The 23,657-nt window shown below is 36.5% G+C and overlaps 1 protein-coding gene across 1 annotated transcript; it reads left to right on the top strand.

Moving 5' to 3' along the window:
• Positions 1-1,664: 1,664 nt before the first annotated feature.
• Positions 1,665-23,446, top strand: LOC137394584 (centrosomal protein of 192 kDa-like). The gene is made up of 16 exons (XM_068081316.1): positions 1,665-1,784; positions 2,042-2,164; positions 3,411-3,536; positions 5,452-5,635; positions 9,730-9,863; positions 9,971-10,188; positions 11,120-11,326; positions 13,830-14,085; positions 17,094-17,274; positions 18,107-18,189; positions 18,501-18,622; positions 18,870-18,952; positions 19,227-19,398; positions 22,433-22,535; positions 23,032-23,090; positions 23,186-23,446. Exons 2-16 carry the CDS (start codon positions 2,126-2,128, stop codon positions 23,316-23,318), a joined length of 2,100 nt encoding a protein of 699 aa, XP_067937417.1. The 5' UTR covers positions 1,665-1,784; positions 2,042-2,125; the 3' UTR covers positions 23,319-23,446.
• The last annotated feature ends 211 nt before the right edge of the window (positions 23,447-23,657 follow it).

Here is a 23,657-nt window from a genome sequence, read left to right as displayed (position 1 = left end):
TTATGCATCATCTTTCTACTGTGTACCTACTGCAGCATTCAGTTGATTTGCATGATTATCGTCACTATTAACAGACTGTAAGTTCACTACAGCCATAATTTTAAAAAAAATAACTTGACCGTGCTGCTCTTGCTGTAAGAATAGAAAACGATAACTTTTGATTTGATTCTTCTATTTATCTATTATCTTATCTATGATTATTTTTTATGATTAATATAATAATCATAATGCATATTATACAAAATAATAATATAACTGTGTATAGAATAAAAGATGTACCTAATATAATTTGTAGAAAATTCCAAATGATAACCGAGATTGATTGATTTAATTGATTCTATTTATTAGCTATAGATGAAAAAAATCTGAACAGCGCTAAAGATGAGCCTGAATAGGGCAGCTAAGTGGGAGAACAACAAAACTGAGCTGAACTAGCAAGATAGCGAAATAATAGATGCGTGTAATTATTTCATGCTAAAACTAATCTACACGTCAGAGGGACTGGTTCGGAATTCTCAGAGCAATGATTGTTAGGCCCAATTTGATTGTTCTATACTTCCAGGGATTAAATCAATTAAAACGCCGTGATTGTTATAGGAGAGCGCATTAGTTGGCTTCATTGACCAATGGCACACAAGTCGATTTCATACATCATATATTGATGCTAATATGAGGATTACCAAAACAATTGTCTTTTGGTAGACCTGTGTTTGGCTGGCTATATCTCAGCTTCTGGTTGGTCAATCTCTTTGATTCTTTTTTTAGAACATCAGTCAACACCTCAAGATAAATAATAAAGCATAATAATATTATGCTTTCTCTATTCTTTAAGGTCCAAACACACTAGACAATTTTATCGCAAGCGTTATGAGGGCGGAAATATCGCTAGCGTGTGCCTAAACACACTTGAGCGATTGACTAGCAAACGATATAATGGCACGCTCACAAACTGCCAATAAATTTCCGTATCATTAGTTTCTTAGAAGTTGTCATTTAGGTAAGTCAATATGGCGCCATCTAGGCAACAACGTAAACAACTTCCGCTTTCGTTATTAAACCTATCTCACTTTCTCGGATTTTACACTGCCTATACTACCTATCTCTCAACAAGTCTTCTATATGAGACAACTCAATATCTCTTTGCAAGTCTTCTATATGAGACAACTCAATATCTCTTTACAAGTCTTTTATATGAGACAACTCAATATCTCTTTACAAGTCTTCTATATGAAACTACTCAATATCTCTTTACGAGTCTTCTATATGAGACTACTCAATATCTCTTTACAAGTCTTCTATATGAGACTACTCAATATCTCTTTACAAGTCTTCTATATGAGACAACTCAATATCTCTTTACAAGTCTTCTATATGAGACTACTCAATATCTCTTTATAAGTCTTCTATATGAGACAACTCAATATCTCTTTACAAGTCTTCTATATGAGACTACTCAATATCTCTTTACAAGTCTTCTATATGAGACAACTCAATATCTCTTTACAAGTCTTCTATATGAGACTACTCAATATCTCTTTACAAGTCTTCTATATGAGACAACTCAATATCTCTTTACAAGTCTTCTATATCAGACTACCCAAGAATGGTACAGTAGAAGCAAACTTTGCTACAGTATATAATCTCTAATGCTATGTTGTAGGTGGCTGCAGGTGCTTGCATCTGTTGATGGGCATAAAATCAATGGCAAGACATCAAAAACTGAGGTTATCTTTTTCAAACAAGCGGATAGTTTGATAAAACCTCTTAGGAGTGACACTATTCCTGTGAGTAGAGCATCTATCTTTTGCCGATAGCGTATCTTTTCATCTATTGCAAACTTATAACTTACCTTTTATAACATACTGCTTCTTTTGTCTTTCTCTCTCTGTAACACACCTCATCCCCTTGTGGTTTTTCTTCTCTCAACTCCTTTACTATAGGACTAAACTCATGTTAGCTCGTAGTTGACTTTTACACGCTCTAGATACTGGTACATACGAGCTGCTCGTAGAGTCAAGGTTTGTTTTTTTATCTTTTCAAGGTTTGGATATGTACAGCCATTGCAGGTACTCATGAGCTCTCACTCACTCTCCATGTTAAAGGAGATGAATTTGAATCTGTGCGCATGCTCATCTCTGTCGATTTTGCTGAGCCAGTTATAGAGGTATGTTTGGAATCCCTTATTTCTCTGCATAGTGACCTGATGACCAAGGAAATGTTAATTTGCTTCCTTGAGTAACTAACCCTGCATAGGGACTAATGACTAAGGAACTGTGACCTTGTCTCCTTGAATAACCAATTCTGCATAGGGACTAATGAACAAGGAACTGTGAACTTGTTTCTCTGAATAACTAACTCTGCATAATCACTAGTGACCAAGAGATTGTGAACTTGTTACCTTGAATAACTAACTCTGCATAGGGACTATGGACCAAGGAAATGCTAACTTGTTTTGATGCTTCTTTCTTGTATTATTTTTAGACTTGGCCTGGTAAACTGCTTTTACTAATTATTTTTTGCAGAGCACTTTTTGTTTTTAAAATCTAATAAAAATGCTCAGTCTATGAAAGGTTCTAATAAGTTTCATAATGCTTCAAGTCCCATAATTTTGTGTTTTTAATAGGCTAACAGTTTCATGAAACAGCCGCGAGTGAGTCAATTGAATGAGTGAGTGAATCGAGTGAGTGAATCGAGTGAGTGAATCGAGTGAGTGAATCGAGTGAGTGAATCGAGTGAGTGAATCGAGTGAGTGAATGAAGAACCTATTTTAGACACATTCTTTGGTTGAAGCTGATTTAAGTCCTTGAAGCTTGACATTTGATCACCTGATCACCTTGATATCCTGTGCCATACAGTGATCACCTTGATACCCTGTGCCATACAGTGATCCTTGATACCCTGTGCCATACAGTGATCACCTTGATACCCTGTGCCATACAGTGATCCTTGATACCCTGTGCCATACAGTGATCACCTTGATACCCTGTGCCATACAGTGATCACCTTGATATCCTGTGCCATACAGTGATTGTCTGTCAAAACCACGCTGACAGATGTGTGCCTTTGTGTACACACACAGTTGCATGCCTTGTCCATGCCGATGACTGTGTACTTTGGCCTGTGTGGATGATTGTATACCCTGCCTTATGCTGATGATTGTATACCCCAGACAACACAGCTATTGTATGCCCTGATTCATGCTGATGGTTTTATGCCGCAGCTCATGTGGAGGTTTTTCAGGGCAGGTAACACTAAAATAGGATATTTTTTATAATCAGACAGTTTCTACTCAACGAAAAAGAACATGATTTATAAATAGAGTTAGTCAAAGGCTATCATGAATATACTAGCAACCATTGCTAAGTTCACAGATATATTATGATATTACCACGGATATATTTCTTCTTTAGATTCTAGACAATGTGGATAACGTCCTTGACTTTGGAGTCGTACCCTATGGATCTACTTATAACATGACATTCAGCCTGATTAACAGATCCCCAGTCACTGCGTCTCTGCTGCTGAAAGTCACACAGGTATACCTTCAGTTAACTTGCTTTTCCTGCCTTTTGAACTTTGAACTTCCTGCCTATCACTTCCACTCCTGAATTGTTACTATTCTACACTCTAACCCTGTACCCTACTTACTATTATACACTCTAACTCTGTACTCTCTTTACTATTATACACTCTAACCCTGTACGCTACTTACTACTATACACTCTAACCCTGTACTCTACTTACTATTATACACTCTAACTCTCTACTCTACTTACTATTATACACTCTAACTCTGTACTCTACTTACTACTATACACTCTAACTCTGTACTCTACTTACTATTATACACTCTAACTCCGTACTCTACTTATTATTATACACTCTAACCCTGTACTCTCCTTACTATTATACACTCTAACCCTGTACTCTACTTACTATTATACACTCTAACCCTGTACTCTCCTTACTACTATACACTCTAACCCTGTACTCTACTTACTATTATACACTCTAACCCTGTACTCTACTTACTATTATACACTCTAACTCTGTACTCTACTTACTACTATACACTCTAACCCTGTACTCTACTTACTATTATACACTCTAACCCTGTACTCTACTTACTATTATACACTCTAACTCTGTACTCTACTTGCTATTATACACTCTAACCCTGTACTCTACTTACTATTATACACTCTAACCCTGTACTCTACTTACTATTATACACTCTAACCCTGTACTCTACTTACTATTATACACTCTAACCTTGTACTCTCCTTACTACTATACACTCTAACCCTGTACTCTACTTACTATTATACACTCTAACCCTGTACTCTACTTACTATTATACACTCTAACCTTGTACTCTCCTTACTATTATACACTCTAACCCTGTACTCTCCTTACTACTATACACTCTAACCCTGTACTCCACTTACTATTATACACTCTAACCCTGTACTCTACTTACTACTATACACTCTAACCCTGTACTCTACTTACTATTATACATTCTCACCCTGTACTCTACTTACTATTATACACTGTAACTCCGTACTCTACTTATTATTATACACTCTAACTCTGTACTCTACTTACTATTATACACTCTAACTCTGTACTCTACTTACTACTATACACTCTAACCCTGTACTCTACTTACTATTATACATTCTAACTCTGTACTCTACTTACTATTATACACTCTAACTCTGTACTCTACTTATTATTATACACTCTAACTCTGTACTCTACTTACTATTATACACTCTAACCCTGTACTCTACTTACTATTATACACTCTAACCCTGTACTCTACTTACTATTATACACTCTAACTCTGTACTCTTCTTACTATTATACACTCTAACTCTGTACTCTACTTACTATTATACACTCTAACTCTGTACTCTACTTGCTATTATACACTCTAACCCTGCACTCTACTTACTATTATACACTCTAACCCTGTACTCTACTTACTATTATACACTCTAACCCTGTACTCTACTTACTACTATACACTGTAACCCTGTACTCTACTTACTATTATACACTCTAACCCTGTACTCTACTTACTATTATACACTCTAACCCTGTACTCTACTTACTATTATACACTCTAACCTTGTACTCTCCTTACTACTATACACTCTAACCCTGTACTCTACTTACTATTATACACTCTAACCATGTACTCTACTTACTATTATACACCCTAACCTTGTACTCTCCTTACTATTATACACTCTAACCCTGTACTCTCCTTACTACTATACACTCTAACCCTGTACTCTACTTACTATTATACACTCTAACTCTGTACTATCCTTACTACTGTCCACTCTAACTCTGTACTTTACTTACTACTATACAATTTACTTCTGTACTCCCATTACTACTATACACTCTGTGATACACATATAATGTCCTTATATTCAGGATAGTGATGGACGAGCTGATCTTACGCTTGATACGGAGCGACTGTCTGACCATGCAACTGTTGCACAGGCACCGAGTAACCCAAGTAGCCTGCGGGTGTCATTGTCTAGTTCTGGATCATTGGATCACCGTGACAGTCAGACTCTGTTTTTATCTTTTAAGGCTCCAACCCGACATGGTCAAGGTTAGTCTAGAGACATATATCTTATTAGTGGTCTTTAAGGTTTGCCTATATACATATCTCTTATCAATGGTCTTCAATTCTTGCTCTATCGCTTCTTAAACCTACTTGCTCACCTTTTTCCTCCACTCACCCACCGTTTATTCACCTTCCACCGAACTTTGCTCAGGTTTAGTCATATATAGTCATGATGGCAGAGAGGCAAGCTCTTGGCACTTATATAGCTAGGATGCGTATGCGCTGTACTCTAACTTTTATCATCTCTTGCAATTGGAGTCAATCAATAAAACTGAATAATATCGAGGATTTCATCGTTAAACCTTTAAATAAATCTAGATTGATTCTATGTACTCCTTCACGCGCAGTTTCAAGCACATGAAGCTATATTGCTTTAAAGTCTAATGAAAGTTGCTATGAGTTGGTGAACTACATTCTTCTAGAAGCATTCAAAGCTATAAAAAGCTTTGTTTAATTCATCTACTGGCACAAATGATCCTTGAACCTAACTCTGCTGGAGTATTCTATAAACAACTTAACTCTGCTGAATTATCCTATAAACAACCTAACTCTGCTGAAGTATCCTATAACCAACCTAACTCTGCTGGAGTATTCTATAAACAACCTAACTCTGCTGGAGTATTCTATAAACAACCTAACTCTGCTGGAGTATTCTATGAACAACCTAACTCTACTGAAGTATTCTATAAACAACCTAACTCTGCTGGAGTATTCTATAAACAACCTAACTCTGCTGAGGTATCCTATAAACAACCTAACTGCTGGAGTATTCTATAAACTACCTAACTCTACTGGAGTATTCTATAAACAACCTAACTCTGCTGGAGTATTCTATAAACAACTTAACTCTGCTGGAGTATTCTATCAACAACTTAACTCTGCTGCATTATCCTATAAACAACCTACTGTAACTCTGCTGGAGTATTCTATAAACAACCTAACTCTGTTGGAGTATTCTATAAACAACCTAACTCTGCAGAAGTATCCTATAAACAACCTAACTCTGCTGGAGTATTCTATAAACAACCTAACTCTGCTGATTTATCCTATAAACAACCTAACTCTGCTGGAGTATTCTATAAACTACCTAACTCTGCTGAAGTGTTCTATAAACAGAACCATTAGTTATTTACTTTCTTTTGTTAAAGTGGAGTGAACTCTTTGAAGCCTGATACCTGATCACCTTGATACCCTGTACCTTTCGTTGATTGTCTGCTCAGAATCATGCTACCAGATGCGTGCCCTGGCGGTTGCATACTTTGTCCTTGTTGATGACTGTGCACTCGGGGCTGTGGAGATGATTGTATACCCTGCCTTATGCTGGTGGTTGTGTACCCCAGGCAATGCAGCTATTGTATGCCCTGATTCAATGCTGACGTTAACAGTGCATTTGTTAACCTGGTCCACAAAAGACGATTCTATACTTTGGTTCAGGGGACCATAGTAGTTTAAAAAGTGCCACCAAATGTTGCACTTTTTAAAACTACGTTTTCATTGTGTAAATATTCCATCTCTGTCATCTTCCTTGATTTTATCCGCTGCATTTAAAATTGGCTAATTTTACATAACTTCCAAATTTTATTACACTCTTACACAATTGCAAATGTAAGCAGACCCTGGAGTCTTGACCCCTGACCCTGACTGCTGGCTGCTTTAGAACAGCAATGCTTCAAGCCTGGTTCCCATATACGTCGCAAAGCACCGGCGACAGCACCGCAGGCTATTAGCGGTGAAATGGAACCTACGCGCTGAGGACCGCCGGTAGTTGCCGGCGGCAACGCTATAATTTTGCGCTGTTCAAATTTCGTGAAAGGCCGCAGGCAAAATCTTCTCGAAATGCACTGTACAAGTGAAAGTCACCATTATAGAAACGGCATGGCGAGTAGAGGTGGAACGAGACACGAGACGTCTCGAGTATCGACCTGTCTCGTATCGGTCTCGTCTCGACTTAACTATTGCCAAACTCGAGACAGGAAATAGAACTAAAGTGCCTGCGCACGGTTGTTAAAACATGGCTTCTTGCGGTAGCAACAACTCCATATATTGTAATGGATTGCGGGCAACTGCCTTTAAAGTTATACCCGGTCCGTTACTACCTGTTGCTACTTATTATGTTGGCCACTGAGTCTAATCATGTAGTCCGGACAACGGCCCTGTTATTTTTTAGTTCGGTTCTGTGTCCTTAAAACAGATACCGGGTCGTATCTAATTACTCTTCGGATAATCCAATTTAATAAATAACACTTTTGCGGGTAAATTGTCTGTATTTTATCGTATCGTGTCTAAACACCAACTGCCATTCATAAAATTCGGGCCTCTTTTACGTATATACTACCAATCGCGGGTAAAACTTGCCCGGACACGGAGAAACGAACGAAAGGCCGTGTCGACCATAGTCCGTGTTCGGTTAACAATGACGTTTTGTTAGCTCAATATAAGAATATACATGTGCATGTATACAGTAATTAATATAATTTATGAGTAAAATTTAAATATAATTCACATACTACAGCTAATACACAAACAAAACTTAACATTAATGAAACGATAAGAATGAAAGTGTTATCGTGTGTTCTTTTAGTTGCGGTATTTCTTTGTAGAGCGACGGCTATCGGTTTCATTACACATTACATTAAAAAGTAAGAACTATTCAATAGATGGTAAAATATACATGTACAAAGCAATATGTTTATAATAATTATGATCAATCAAGCTCAAAATTCTTAGAATATATAACTTCGGTATTTTAGAGCTGTTTGTGTCACTTTTGTTTACAAAAACTACATGCATATCACTATTAAAATGTTGTATTTAAATCGTTTACACCAGGTGAAAATTCAATTTAAAAAGAGTTTTATTAATTTTATATATACCAAGTAGCTAGTACTTGTGTTGTGAAATCATCACCAAATGCTCATTATTTTACTGTCTCGTGTCTCGAGTCTCGAATTTTTACAAGACAGTGTCTCGAGTCTCGTCTCGAGCTTAAAAAACCTGTCTCGTTCCACCTCTAATGGCGAGCGAGAATTTTATTTGATTACGCGATTATGTTTAGCGATGCAGCTTTATATGTGAACAAATGCCGCCGAGCGTCGTAAGCATTTTGCTGCGCAAGCTACCGCCGGAGTCTCGCAATCGATATGGAAACCAGGCTTTAGTTGCTATGAGCAGATCACGTGTGTCGATGTCTATATTGACATCATCTTTCGAGAAACAAACTGCGCAATACAATTATACATTCAAGGTCACTCACTATCATTCAAGGTCACTCACTATCATTCAAGGTCACTCACTATCATTCAAGGTCACTCACTATCATTCAAGGTCACACACTATCATTCAAGGTCACTCACTATCATTTAGACTTTTCTGCATTTATGGCTCTCAAAATAATCCAAATGATGGATGCATCATTTTTAGTAACGTAAATAGACTATTTAAATGCATTACCATAAGTCTAAACATGTGTCAATTCTCCCTCTGTTAAACGACATGACATGTAGTTGCTTGCAGCTAAATTGTATCCTACAGTGATCTGGAATGTCTTACCTGTTCACAACTGTTTGGTGTAGGTCTTTTGGTGTGACAATTGACACGTGCCTTCCACTTTTTTACACATATTTTACACCCGTCTTGCATCCGTCTAACACTGGTGATGACCAACGTGCCAGATACAAAAAGATTCAAAAACCTTAGTAAGCAAAAATACTCAAGTTTTTATTCCTGATCGACTTATAAGTTCTTCATAAATCTCTTGATAAATCTTCTAATAGCCAAAGGAAGAACTTGCGAGCTAAAGGAAGTGAGCACAACTGGCTCTGGGCTAACAGAGGGCGCATTCTGATCGAGTGATTTTATTTATAACCGTTAAAGTTTATTTAGATGTAGTGATGAAATTTGTTTGGTTGAATTATAGTTTTTCGCAAGTAAAATGTTGATTCAACTTCCTTTGGTATTCTGTCAAATAGATGTGTCAGACTTGAAACAAGCGTTTTTGTGGGATGTAAGAATAGTTCTGTTTTCCGACGCAAGTTTGTGTTTGATGTCTCTGATGAAGACGCTCAAACTCTGATTGGTAGACGGATCTCCAGAGATGGTGAAAGGAAAAATTTCTGTTTACCAATCGTCTGCCATGACTGGAGATGCTTTGTTGTCAATAGACACTGTGTGCAGGTGTGGATATGGCAGTGTTCAGATTCCTTCAAAATACCATGTACGTATGTAACAAACATTGCTTTGGTTTAGATGCTGTTCTAGCGAGTTGACAAACGGTACGATATTGCTGTAAAACATCCTCTTAAACCACAAGGTGTGTTGCAGGCCTTCTCCATGCGTTGTGGCCTTCACAGTGAAGCTAGCACACAGATCCCTGTGCGTAATGGAGGTGACGTGCCTATCCAGGTTAGCCTGTCACTCAGTAACCCGGAGCATTTCAGTGTCTCTTCTAACCTCCTCTTTCTCAAGCCTGGCCAGCTTTCCACTTGTCAACTAACCTTCGCCTCTCACAAAGTCAAGGACTTCACTGCAAGCTCCACCTGGTCAGTATCACACGCCTTTACCTGAAATAAAGAACCATATTTGGCATGCAATTATTCGCACTGATGAACATTTCATTAGGCCTTGGTATAGCCTATAGCCTTCGGTATAGCCCTGACTCGGACATGCTCACAGTCTTTTCAAAAATGGTCAAAAAAGTGTTCGTTCTCATTCTGCAACATATTTGGGGTATTTTTCATGGTATCAGCCATAGAACTATTAACTATACTATTAACTATTATACTATTAACTATTAAAGTATAGTTAATAGGTCTATGGTATCATGGTATCAGGTTTTCATGGTATCAGCTAATGTAAAATCTTTTGATGATTAATTTGTAGTCAAAATATTTTTTATTGACTGGTTCAAAAGTTATGATAATTTATATGCGCCCCAGACAAATATTAAGTTTTATTGTATACGTAATTGTGTCTCAGTAAAGAAATTAATTTGGTAGCGAAAGAGGTAATTAAATGCATATTGGTAACTCATGACGATCTCTCACATTGCCAAGGGACTGCGCCGAGGGTGCTAGTCAATATATCGTATTTCCTTGTCATAACTCATGACGATCTCTCACATTGCCATGGGACTGTGCCGAATGTGCTAGTCAATAATATGGTAATTCCTTGTCATAACTCATGACGATCTCTCACGGTGCCAAGGGACTGTGCCGAGGGTGCTAGTCAATAATATGGTAATTCCTTGTCATAATTCATGATGATCTCTCACGGTGCCAAGGGACTGTGTCGAGAGTCAATAATAAGGTAATTCCTTGTTATAACTCATGATGATCTCACGGTGCCAAGGGACTGTGTCGAGAGTCAATAATAAGGTACTTCCTTGTCATAACTCGTGTTGTCAACTTCCTTGTCATGGCCTCATGTTCGCGATACCTTTTGTAAAAATGAGATTTTCAGCTGTTGTTGCAGCAAGGTCGAGACTATCATTAAACCGGATGGAAAGCGGTTTTCTATAGACGTTGAAGGAATTGTTGATGCTCCTTCTGCCCTTCCACCGCACATGGCCACAACATCAAACAGCACTCGCACCCCTCCATTTGTTGAAGATGGTAAGATGAAGCTTAAGTCTTCGCTGCAGGTTATCAAGTTTGCAGCGGTGGAGCTCAATGAGACGAGGTTGGTGTTTAGCTCATGACCATCAGTTGGATAAATTCTATCTTCTCCTTTTTATACATTTTAACATTTCTCTGCTTCCTCGCAGTGTTATAGAGTCCGGCAGATAAGTTCCAGTGTTATAGAGTTCAGATAAGTCAAAATGCAAAATAATAATTATTAGTACCGCAACAGCATTTAAGGTTGACTTGCAACAAAATTCACATTACAATTATTTAGTATCAAAAGGTTCAGCATGTCTTATTCTGCTGTGTTGTAGGTTCAAAATATGTGAAAATGTGATTACAAGCTCTTAAAAGCTCAAAAACGAACAGTTAATCTTAGCCATCACGAAAACGCCGTAAATTGGAATCCCTTTCCAAAACGGCTCAAATGGGATGTAGCTGAACAGAATGGCTTCCGTTTACACTTTCATGCAACCTCATTCGTCTACATATTTTCACAAATATACTTCGCGCATTCAATAAAACCATGTCTATTGTTCTTACGCGTTTATTTCATCATCATTGTAATGCTGTCACTTTGAGCCCTGATATCTCAAAATCTACTGTGAAAATTCATTTAATTTTTTAACCTCAACTCGAAGGAGTGCATATCATCCTCTGATAAACATGACGAGCCTGTTGGTCACATGTGATAGTCACAAAATGCTGCAGAAGTAGTTTGCGCTATTTGGCAGGAAGCATGGGTCACATAATCAGATTACGACTAGATGATTAGACCAAGCCGAAACAAAACTGTAACGTAGTGAGCATCTATATTTGATACGGGATTTTCGGTAGAACCTGAAGTGTTTGTCATAAACTAGTACTATGAGACGTTTTAAATTGAGCCTTTTATTGGCCTTTAATTTCACGTGATCAAAAACAATAACCGCCATATTTGAGTACGTCGTCGAAATAAAGAAATTCCGATCTACGGCGTTTTTGTGATGGCTGCGATTAACTGTTAGTTTCTGAGCTTTTAAGAGCTTGTAATCACATTTCCACATATTTTAAACCTACAACACAGCAGAATAAGACATGGTGAATCTTTTGATACCAAATAACTGTAATGTAAATTTTGTTGCAAGTCAACGTTTAAAACTGATCAAATACAATATTAGTCATACTAGTATTTCTACTCACACATGTGTAAAGACTGCTATGTTTTTATCATTATTATGTTCTTATCATTATTATGTTCTCATCATTATTATGTTTTTATTACTATTATGTTCCCATGCCTCTACTTGAAACTCTGTACTCTCTTCACTCCAATGTACCTTTCTCTTCGCGCAGCTTGGCCGAGACGGAGAAATAAAAAGCTTTTACTCCCACTATATTAACTCAAATACAATACAAGTACAATACAAGTACAATACAAGTACAATACAAGTACAATACAAGTACAATACAAGTACAATACAAGTACAATACAAGTACAATACCTGTACAATACAAGTACAATACAAGTACAATACCTATCTACTCTGTCTGGTATTTTCATAGCATTGGTCATCACTAAATTTTGCTTGATAACCATTTGCAAGTTGAACTTGTACGACTGAAATAAAAATTCTACCAAAACACTTCACTTTTTATTTTTCATGAAAATTACTTATAATTATCGTTTCATACTTTTAAAATGCCACTTAATGAATTTAAATCTTTTAACAGCAATAATTTACACATTCAATTTAATAATATAACACAAGTGCCAGATGTTACCAAAAATGATTACACTTTAGGTGCTGTTTGATTCGATGCCAGAAAGGTTAATAATACATGTTCTTTCTATTGTTTGCACTTACGTGTACAGTAACTCAGACACATTTCTCAGTATTTTATTGGTTTCCCCTTATCTTAGGCTGTTGCTGACACAAGATTATAAACTTATAACGAGCTTGCGGTTTATTTTTTCCTTTGCCATTCTAATTGTAAGAGAACTTAAACAGCCTTTTCTGCCTATTACTCACCGGTTTTATTGTCCCTCGTTAATTAAAACATCATTGTGTCTGGGGTCGAAGGAGCCACGAGAGTCATTTCGATGTGTGGTGCATTCAGTTGACTGGTGGTGGTTCAGCCAAGGAGGATCGGACTGTCTTTGGTGCCATGAATAATGCGTGTCAACATGTTTTTACTTTTGGTATTTATACATCCAAGCTTGGCAGGACGGCTTTTGAATTCCAACGGGCAACACACAGCTGAGGATTAATAGACAATTTCTCTGATCAGAATATTTTGACATTTATCCTGTTAATTGGTTTGGTTGGAATATTTGACTAAGCTCTGAGTGTTTTTAAACACGGTCAAAATATCTGCTGTGTCAGTAATTTTTCATAAAATAGTTATTTTTTGTATTGCAGTGGAAGCAATTGTTATGAATCAGCTGGTCAATTGTAGATTCTACGGGTTCGGTGTAGATGCTACGAGGCTTTCCAGACTACCGTCTAATGCTGTAGGTAGATCCCTATACTTCTGTCACTTCTGCTATTGATCTTCATGTGCATTATCACTCTTTTTAGCTATGTAACTATGAAGATGCTCAACTACTATGAGACACCTGTGAAACTCGAGATGAACATTGACAAAGCGGAATTTCAAATAGCCACCCTTATAGATGGTGTTGAGCGGAGACACTCGACAAAAGAAGTTATCATGCCTGTTAGCGAGTCTGAAAGAGACAGATTTCATATTCGGATTGCTTTTGAGCCACGAAAAGTTGGCCTTGTGCGGGCTAGGCTCAAGATGAAATGCTCAGCCAAGGGCATCACATTCAGAGTGAGTTTATTATTGATAGTAGTTACTATAGAGTAGGTCTATTGATAGTAGTTACTATAGAGTAGATCTATTGATAGTAGTTACTATAGAGTAGGTCTATTGATAGTAGTTACTATAGAGTAGATCTATTGATAGTAGTTACTATAGAGTAGGTCTATTAATAGTAGTTATTATAGAGTAGGTCTATTGATAGTAGTTACTATAGAGTAGGTCTATTGATAGTAGTTACTATAGAGTAGGTCTATTGATATTAGTTACTATAGAGTAGGTCTATTGATAGTAGTTACTATAGAGTAGGTCTATTAATAGTAGTTATTATAGAGTAGATCTATTGATAGTAGTTACTATAGAGTAGATCTATTGATAGTAGTTACTATAAAGTAGATCTATTGATAGTAGTTACTATAGAGTAGGTCTATTGATAGTAGTTATTATAGAGTAGGTCTATTGATAGTAGTTATTATAGAGTAGGTCTATTGATAGTAGTTACTATAGAGTATGTCTATTGATAGTATATATTATAGAGTAGGTCTATTGATAGTAGTTACTATAAAGTAGATCTATTGATAGTAGTTACTATAGAGTAAATCTATTGATAGTAGTTACTATAGAGTAGGTCTATTGATAGTAGTTACTATAGAGTAGGTCTATTGATAGTAGTTATTATAGAGTAGGTCTATTGATAGTAGTTACTATAGAGTAGGTCTATTGATAGTAGTTACTATAGAGTAGGTCTATTGATAGTAGTTACTATAGAGTAGGTCTATTGATAGTAGTTACTATAGAGTAGATCTATTGATAGTAGTTACTATAGAGTAGGTCTATTAATAGTAGTTATTATAGAGTAGATCTATTGATAGTAGTTACTATAGAGTAGATCTATTGATAGTAGTTACTATAGAGTAGATCTATTGATAGTAGTTACTATAGAGTAGGTCTATTAATAGTAGTTATTATAGAGTAGGTCTATTGATAGTAGTTACTATAAAGTAGATCTATTGATAGTAGTTACTATAGAGTAAATCTATTGATAGTAGTTACTATAGAGTAGGTCTATTGATAGTAGTTACTATAGAGTAGATCTATTGATAGTAGTTATTATAGAGTAGGTCTATTGATAGTAGTTATTATAGAGTAGATCTATTGATAGTAGTTATTATAGAGTATGTCTATTGATAGTAGTTATTATAGAGTAGGTCTATTGATAGTAGTTACTATAGAGTAGATCTATTGATAGTAGTTATTATAGAGTATGTCTATTGATAGTAGTTATTATAGAGTAGGTCTATTGATAGTAGTTACTATAGAGTAGGTCTATTGATAGTAGTTACTATAGAGTAGGTCTATTGATAGTAGTTACTATAGAGTAGATCTATTGATAGTAGTTACTATAGAGTAGGTCTATTAATAGTAGTTATTATAGAGTAGATCTATTGATAGTAGTTACTATAGAGTAGATCTATTGATAGTAGTTATTATAGAGTAGGTCTATTGATAGTAGTTATTATAGAGTAGGTCTATTGATAGTATATATTATAGAGTAGGTCTATTGATAGTAGTTACTATAAAGTAGATCTATTGATAGTAGTTACTATAGAGTAAATCTATTGATAGTAGTTACTATAGAGTAGGTCTATTGATAGTAGTTACTATAGAGTAGATCTATTGATAGTAGTTATTATAGAGTAGGTCTATTGATAGTAGTTATTATAGAGTAGATCTATTGATAGTAGTTATTATAGAGTATGTCTATTGATAGTAGTTATTATAGAGTAGGTCTATTGATAGTAGTTACTATAGAGTAGATCTATTGATAGTAGTTATTATAGAGTATGTCTATTGATAGTAGTTATTATAGAGTAGATCTATTGATAGTAGTTATTATAGAGTATGTCTATTGATAGTAGTTATTATAGAGTAGGTCTATTGATAGTAGTTACTATAGAGTAGATCTATTGATAGTAGTTATTATAGAGTATGTCTATTGATAGTAGTTATTATAGAGTAGATCTATTGATAGTAGTTATTATAGAGTAGGTCTATTGATAGTAGTTACTATAGAGTAGATCTATTGATAGTAGTTATTATAGAGTATGTCTATTGATAGTAGTTATTATAGAGTAGGTCTATTGATAGTAGTTACTATAGAGTAGATCTATTGATAGTAGTTACTATAGAGTAGGTCTATTGATAGTAGTTACTATAGAGTAGATCTATTGATAGTAGTTATTATAGAGTATGTCTATTGATAGTAGTTATTATAGAGTAGGTCTATTGATAGTAGTTATTATAGAGTAGGTCTATTGATAGTAGTTACTATAGAGTAGATCTATTGATAGTAGTTACTATAGAGTAGATCTATTGATAGTAGTTACTATAGAGTAGGTCTATTGATAGTAGTTATTATAGAGTAGGTCTATTGATAGTAGTTATTATAGAGTAGGTCTATTGATAGTAGTTACTATAGAGTAGATCTATTGATAGTAGTTACTATAGAGTAGGTCTATTGATAGTAGTTACTATAGAGTAGGTCTATTGATAGTAGTTACTATAGAGTAGATCTATTGATAGTAGTTATTATAGAGTAGGTCTATTGATAGTAGTTACTATAGAGTAGGTCTATTGATAGTAGTTACTATAGAGTAGATCTATTGATAGTAGTTACTATAGAGTAGGTCTATTGATAGTAGTTACTATAGAGTAGGTCTATTGATAGTAGTTATTATAGAGTAGGTCTATTGATAGTAGTTACTATAGAGTAGGTCTATTGATAGTAGTTACTATAGAGTAGGTCTATTGATAGTAGTTATTATAGAGTAGGTCTATTGATAGTAGTTACTATAGAGTAGATCTATTGATAGTAGTTACTATAGAGTAGGTCTATTGATAGTAGTTACTATAGAGTAGGTCTATTGATAGTAGTTATTATAGAGTAGGTCTATTGATAGTAGTTACTATAGAGTAGGTCTATTGATAGTAGTTACTATAAAGCAGGTCTGTTCATTTAGATTCCTATATATGGCTACGGGGGCCCGTGCTTGATTGAGCCTTCTCTCGACGGTTCAAGCACACCAGGCATCTACTCTATTTCTGCTCCTGATATACACACTGGTCACTCTTGCCAGATGAATTTTTTTTTAAGGAACATTGGCTATAGGACAGGATGTGTTGTCGCTCAGTGCTACAGTGGTGAGTCCTTCATTTGCCAATTTTGCTTGTGAAAGCAACCAAGTTAAAATTGACCTGTAGTGCTTTGAGAGCCGCATGCAGAAATTTTAGGATGTTTATTTTGTGAATACAGTTGAAGTAGCCATTTTTCTAGTGTAGTCTATATCATTATACACAGTAATAGTTGATAAGCTGGCAATATTAAAGCAGTGTGAGTCCAGTGTGAGTCGACTCCAGTACTATTACTCCAGATGTTCTAACCCAGCCCCATCAACACAATCAGGTGATGGTGATTGTAATATGCAGGATATGCCTAAGACAAAGCCTGTTGAGCTTACACCAGAATTCAAAAGCTTAAACAGTTAATGAGAACATTACTTTATCAGTGAACATCTCATGATTCAAATGTGACTGTTACCCTATTGATTGGTTGCCCTTAGATACTCAACCTGTTCATCTCTTACTATGCCATACTCCAGCATACCTTTTGCTTGTGAGTTTATTGTGGAATATATACATAATAATAGGAACTTCTGTAGTCTCTTTAGAATCGTTAAATTATTGCAAAATACTCGGTTCACCTTACAAAGTAATTTAATTTTTAGTGGTTATCAGTGAGTGGCAAACTCAAAGAAACACATGCTTCGGTATTTTGTTGTAGATTTTTATAAACCGTAGAACACATTTTACTGAAGTCGTGTTAACCTTTCTCCTAAGATGTATCCATAGCAGCTGCATTTCGTCTCACTCGCTGCAGCTGCTAGTAGGTTTATCGCCGATCTTTGCTCCATAAATATCATGACATGGCATTGCTATTGCATTTGCTGAATTGTTTTTCCCTGGCATGCTTTAGGGCCTTCTTGTACTGAGCTGTTGGAAACATCTCGGATACAAGTGCTTCCTTCAACTCTTTTAATTGCTGCTGCAGACGCCCAGGTTAGTTATACTTGCCTATTTCTGTGCACAAGTTGACTCGCTGCACAATAAAACTGTGTACTGTGCTCTCTGGTCTAAGTACATATTTGTTATGTTGTCTCTCTCTCTCCCCCTCTCTCCCTCCCTCTCTCTCCCTCTCTCCATTAGGTATGTAGTGTAACATTAATAAATGCATAGGTGAATTTGAACACTCCAAATAGAACCTTTTTTAACTAGTCGAGTAAATTCAGCACCTGACATAGTTCTAAAATGCTTTGAATTGGGTGGAAACGAATATTGACAGAACTTGTCTTCTGTGTTTTCTCATTTAGAAACTAACGGTACAGATGCAGATAACTGAGCGGGAGAAAGTACTTTGTGAAGAAGGCAGACAGATCATTGCTTCCCTTAAGATCTCATACGTAGATCATATACTCAACCAGCTTCTACAAAGGTACACATTATTCCTGCGCTACCACTACTAATAGTACTACCAGTGGTGGTAGTACTATCAGTAGTGGTAGTACTATAAATAGTTGGTAGTACTATCAGTAGTAGTAGTACTCTAATTAGTTGGTAGTACTACCAGTAGTGGTAGTACTACCAATAGTGGTAGTACACCAATAGTGGTAGTACTCTAAATAGTTGGTAGTACTACCAATAGTGTGGCATGAACTATCAGCGCTATCTGTTCTTTGTAGACAACTTGCTTTAAAGCCAGCATTGGCTGACAGCGTACTCAACCCTTTCCTTGTCCCTTCCCTAGAAGGCACTGCAGAGTTGGGTATGTCATCTATATGATAGTCATGGGTGCATTACAAATGGTTAGCAGCTGTTTCTTCCCTTCATTACTCTAGGATATGAAAGGGGGAATTTTACAGCGATGGAATTTAAAACAGGGAGGTTTCTTGTTGCAAGACATCTGAATGATACTGATAGCCTTTCTGTCTCAGACTGGGTCTTTTTCATCAGTAGCTTCACGGATGTATAGTTGATGCTCTCCAAAAAATAAACTCTGCAATGCGATCGTGCTATATTTTTGTTTGCATTGTTTACAGAGATGGATATTCCCATGGATGCTGGCAACGTAACTTTATTCAAGCGCAACCTCAAGTCACTTCTTATCAATATTTACGCCGACCCTAAGAAACCCTCAGCAGTCATTTCCACTACGCAATTGCATACTCCTGTGAGAGGAGTATCTCATGCCCTTCCTGGACCTACTGCCAGGTTTGTCCTTGTTCTCGAGCTAGTCAAGAAGCAAAACGTCTTCAGGAGTGCTTGTGCGAGACAATTCAGAGAAGTAATTGCTTTTCGCTAGATCACCGAAAATTGCTATGCAAATGGTCACGCAATTCATTAATGTAATGAGATGTTTGTTTCACCTTTGGACTTGATTATCGAAATTCATTACATAACAGCCAATAAGAATAATTGATGCTTTGAACATAAATGGAAATGGAAATGATTGAAAAAATATTTGCTGCTGACCTTTTTACTGTGTCAAATCACTTCAATCCTGAATAGATAGATTGCTAGTACATTGCACTATTCACTGTTCCAAGTTTTAGTAGCGCATTTGAGATACCTTAAAGGGCGCATTAGTCATTTGTTGAGAAACTGCATTTGTTTGGACGGTTGCTATAAGTTTATCAAGTAAAACCAATCTATTGCTTCACTCTCTGATCTTCAACGTCTAATATAAGTTCTATGTTTTACTTCATGTACAGGTTTATGGTGACTGATTGGTTTTTATTGTTTACATGTGTCACGCTGATACAGACACACTGATGTGTTAAAACATGCCATTGATGGCATGGGCTTTATGCTCATCATTTTGTCGTGCGTTTAGGTTGATTTGTATCTCATTGGCTAATTATATTAGTACAGACACAGTTTTTGCAATCGGGAAAGTTACATGTACCAAAATCAGTAAAGCTGCCATCGCGAACATTCCTTTCACTTCAAGCAGATACGAAATGAAAAAGGATCGTCGAAAATGGCCATCGGTATTATACCATGTGTATCGGTATTAGCCGATACACAATCACTTAATTATTGCAAAATGGTGACATCGTCCCAATGATTGTAAAATAATGTCGATGGGAGAATTTGTAGTAGTCAGTCACTCGTGATGACGTTACTAGCCTTGGTGTGAGTACCAGCATAATGAAACATGCCATTGTTACTAGCCTTGGTGTGAACACCAGCAAAATGAAACAAGCCATTGTAACTAGTCTTGGTGTGAGCACCAGCAGAATGAAACATGCCATTGTAACTAGTCTTGGTGTGAGCACCAGCATAATGAAACAGGCCATTGTTACTAGCCTTGGTGTGAACACCAACAGAATGAAACAGGCCATTGTTACTAGCCTTGGTGTGAGCACCAGCAGAATGAAACAAGCCATGGTTACTAGTCTTGGTGTGAGCACCAGCAGAATGAAACAAGCCATTGTAACTAGTCTTGGTGTGAGCACCAGCATAATGAAACAGGCCAATGTTACTAGCTTTGGTGTGAACACCAACAGAATGAAACAAGCCATGGTTACTAGCCTCGGTGTCAGCACCAGCAGAATGAAACAAGCCATTGTAACTAGTCTTGGTGTGAGCACCAGCATAATGAAACAGGCCATTGTTACTAGCCTTGGTGTGAACACCAACAGAATGAAACAGGCCATTGTTACTAGCCTTGGTGTGAGCACCAGCAGAATGAAACAAGCCATGGTTACTAGTCTTGGTGTGAGCACCAGCAGAATGAAACAAGCCATTGTAACTAGTCTTGGTGTGAGCACCAACAGAATGAAACAGGCCATTGTTACTAGCCTCGGTGTGAGCATCCGCAGAATGAAACAGGCCATTGTTACTTGCCTTGGTGTGAGCACCAGCAGAATGAAACAAGCCATTGTAACTAGCCTGATGTGAACACCAGCAGAATGAAACAGGCCATTGTTACTAGTCTTGGTGTGGGCACCAACAGAATGAAACAGGCCATTGTTACTTGCCTTGGTGTGAGCACCAGCAGAATGAAACAGGCCATTGTTACTAGTCTTGGTGTGAGCACCAGCAGAATGAAACAAGCCATTGTTACTAGTCTTGGTGTGAGCACCAACAGAATGAAACAAGCCATTGTAACTAGCCTGATGTGAGCACCAGCAAAATGAAACAGGCCATTGTTACTAGCCTGATGTGAGCACCAGCAGAATGAAACAAGCCATTGTTACTAGTCTTGGTGTGAGCTAAAAGCGTATAATTGCCAACTATAAGCTTGTTCTTTTCGATGCAAAAAATAGAGGCATCAGTAATTTGAGAAATCTTTTTGATCTTGTAGTGATGTCAACATTTCAGTGTATTTGTTTTTCCCTAGATGATTCGTTTATTTATATAAATGCATGATTAATTATGTAGGTGGCTTTAATATCGTGGTTTGCCTGCACATTTTCAATACAACTTTATCAGCCAAACAAGTGTTTAACATTTTGCTGGCTTGTAGGTACCTGCTTAGTTTTCACACTTATTGAGTAATACAGAGAGTTTTACACTATTCAAATAGTTACTGCTAACTGACAGATAAAATAAGCTTTCTGACACAGTTTGATGGTTTCCTGATATAGTTGTCCATTAAAATGTTAAATGAGCGGAGAGCTGTGTTTCGTACTACTAGTAAATTTAATTTATAACTACAAACGGATGATTTGGGGGGTTATGTTAATGGCAGTAGCTAAAGCTTGTGGTGCAAGGCTCACCAAAATGATTGGTTTACTATTTTAAAGCCAAAACTAGTTTTAGCTTTAAATGCTATTATGGTATGTAAAGTCCAAAATGGCAAATCGTGGTCGTCAAATAGAAGTGGCGTTCAAATAGAAGAGGCGTTCATTTAAAGGGTGGCCCTCTATTTTTCAACCCTTGTCCCATAGTGGCGCTCAAATGAAGGTGACGTTCAAACACAGGTTTTACGGTAGCGTTATTTTATGCGTCATAGTTTGAATAAGTCCAATTCAGATCTACTGTTATTATCAGATCCTTGACTCTTCTAATTTTCTTTCAATTCTTCTTGAGGATCTCTAAAAATTCTAGTTTAGAAATACATCATTTCTAAGTTCCCGAAAGTTTTCTGCTTGGTTTGTGATCATTTTGAATTCTTGAATCATAAGCCAGAGATGTGAAAGTCGCATTTTTTAGCAATTTTACCCAACCCTGAGGTTTACAATCTTTGCATGATTTCCCAGACTGATTATTCTGCATCATGTAGTTATTTCTATTTCAGCCTCATTGTCTCTACCCGATCTCTCACATTTCTAACCAGTACACCAGGTGAGGTCCAGGAACTGACCATTAGTCTCAGAAATGTCTCATCGACTGATATAGAGGTTGGTGCTAAAATGTTTTGTCAAGAACTAGGTCTCTATTTCACAAAGCCCGGTTCACTTTTAAAAAAGCAAATTTTAAAATCGCGAATGACCGCGGTTGTGTGCAGAGAGCTAGCTTCCTTTATGCGACTAGTAATGTTACATTCAAGTAATTTTATAATTAATCAACAGTCCCACATGGACACCAAGTTGCAGTGTTGTCGATATCCGATGCTTTTATAGACTGTTTTTAGATTTCTAAACATCAGTTAAATAGTTGCCTTCTTATTCTAGTACAATTTTAGGTGCTTTAATATTAAACAATAAAGCCTCACACTCAAGAACTCTATTGGTCTTTATGTCATTATTGCGGGTTGCGCAACTTTCAACATTTCGTCACTAAGGTTATTTTTGATTTGAACTCAAACTAGTCAATGCGCTTTCGTTACTCCTATAAATGCTTTCAACAAAAGCTTAGCTTACGTAGACCCGTCTTTATGTGAATTTTATTTTGTAGGTGAAATTTCCTCGACTTCACACTCCATTTAGATGTAAATCAAGGAATACTTTGTTAAGGTAGGGGTATATAGCTATTGAAACATACAGTCAATAGTTGTTGCAGTCACTGTCATCTCTGACTAACCATCTGACAAGAACCCTTTGCTTTACAGGTCTAAGCATAGAGGTATGGTAAAGGTGCAATTCCGAGGAGATTGCTGGGGTCATTGGGAAGAAACTCTGGTTATAACATCTCCAGATAGTGTAGTCTCTGTTATACTTATCGGAAAGTGTGTAGCTGGTTAACTGTTTCTGTGCAGATAAATATTTTTTTCTCGTAGTCTTTCCCCAAATTTATAGTAATTTATTTTCAAGCTTTTTTTATTTAATGCTATACTTTGTTGGCAATATATCCAGTGCCTAAAGGGCTTGCACTTCTTCCTGCCTGTGTTTTATTTTGTCCTTAATCTTTGTGCGTGTCGCATTTGAAAGTTTATAGGAATCGAACAGCACAACCTCTTCCTTGCGGAATGGTATTGGTAAGAGCAGATCTAAACCTGATTACATTTAATGAAATGAACAACAGACAACAAATAGTACAACAAAACAAATACAAAAATAGAAACTACCGATTAAATTAAATTC

The sequence above is a fragment of the Watersipora subatra genome, chromosome 4 (assembly GCF_963576615.1).
Source record: "Watersipora subatra chromosome 4, tzWatSuba1.1, whole genome shotgun sequence".
NCBI lineage: Eukaryota > Metazoa > Bryozoa > Gymnolaemata > Cheilostomatida > Watersiporidae > Watersipora > Watersipora subatra.
The sequence above is the reverse complement of the archived record's forward strand: the minus strand, read 5'-3'. Positions and strand labels throughout refer to the sequence as shown.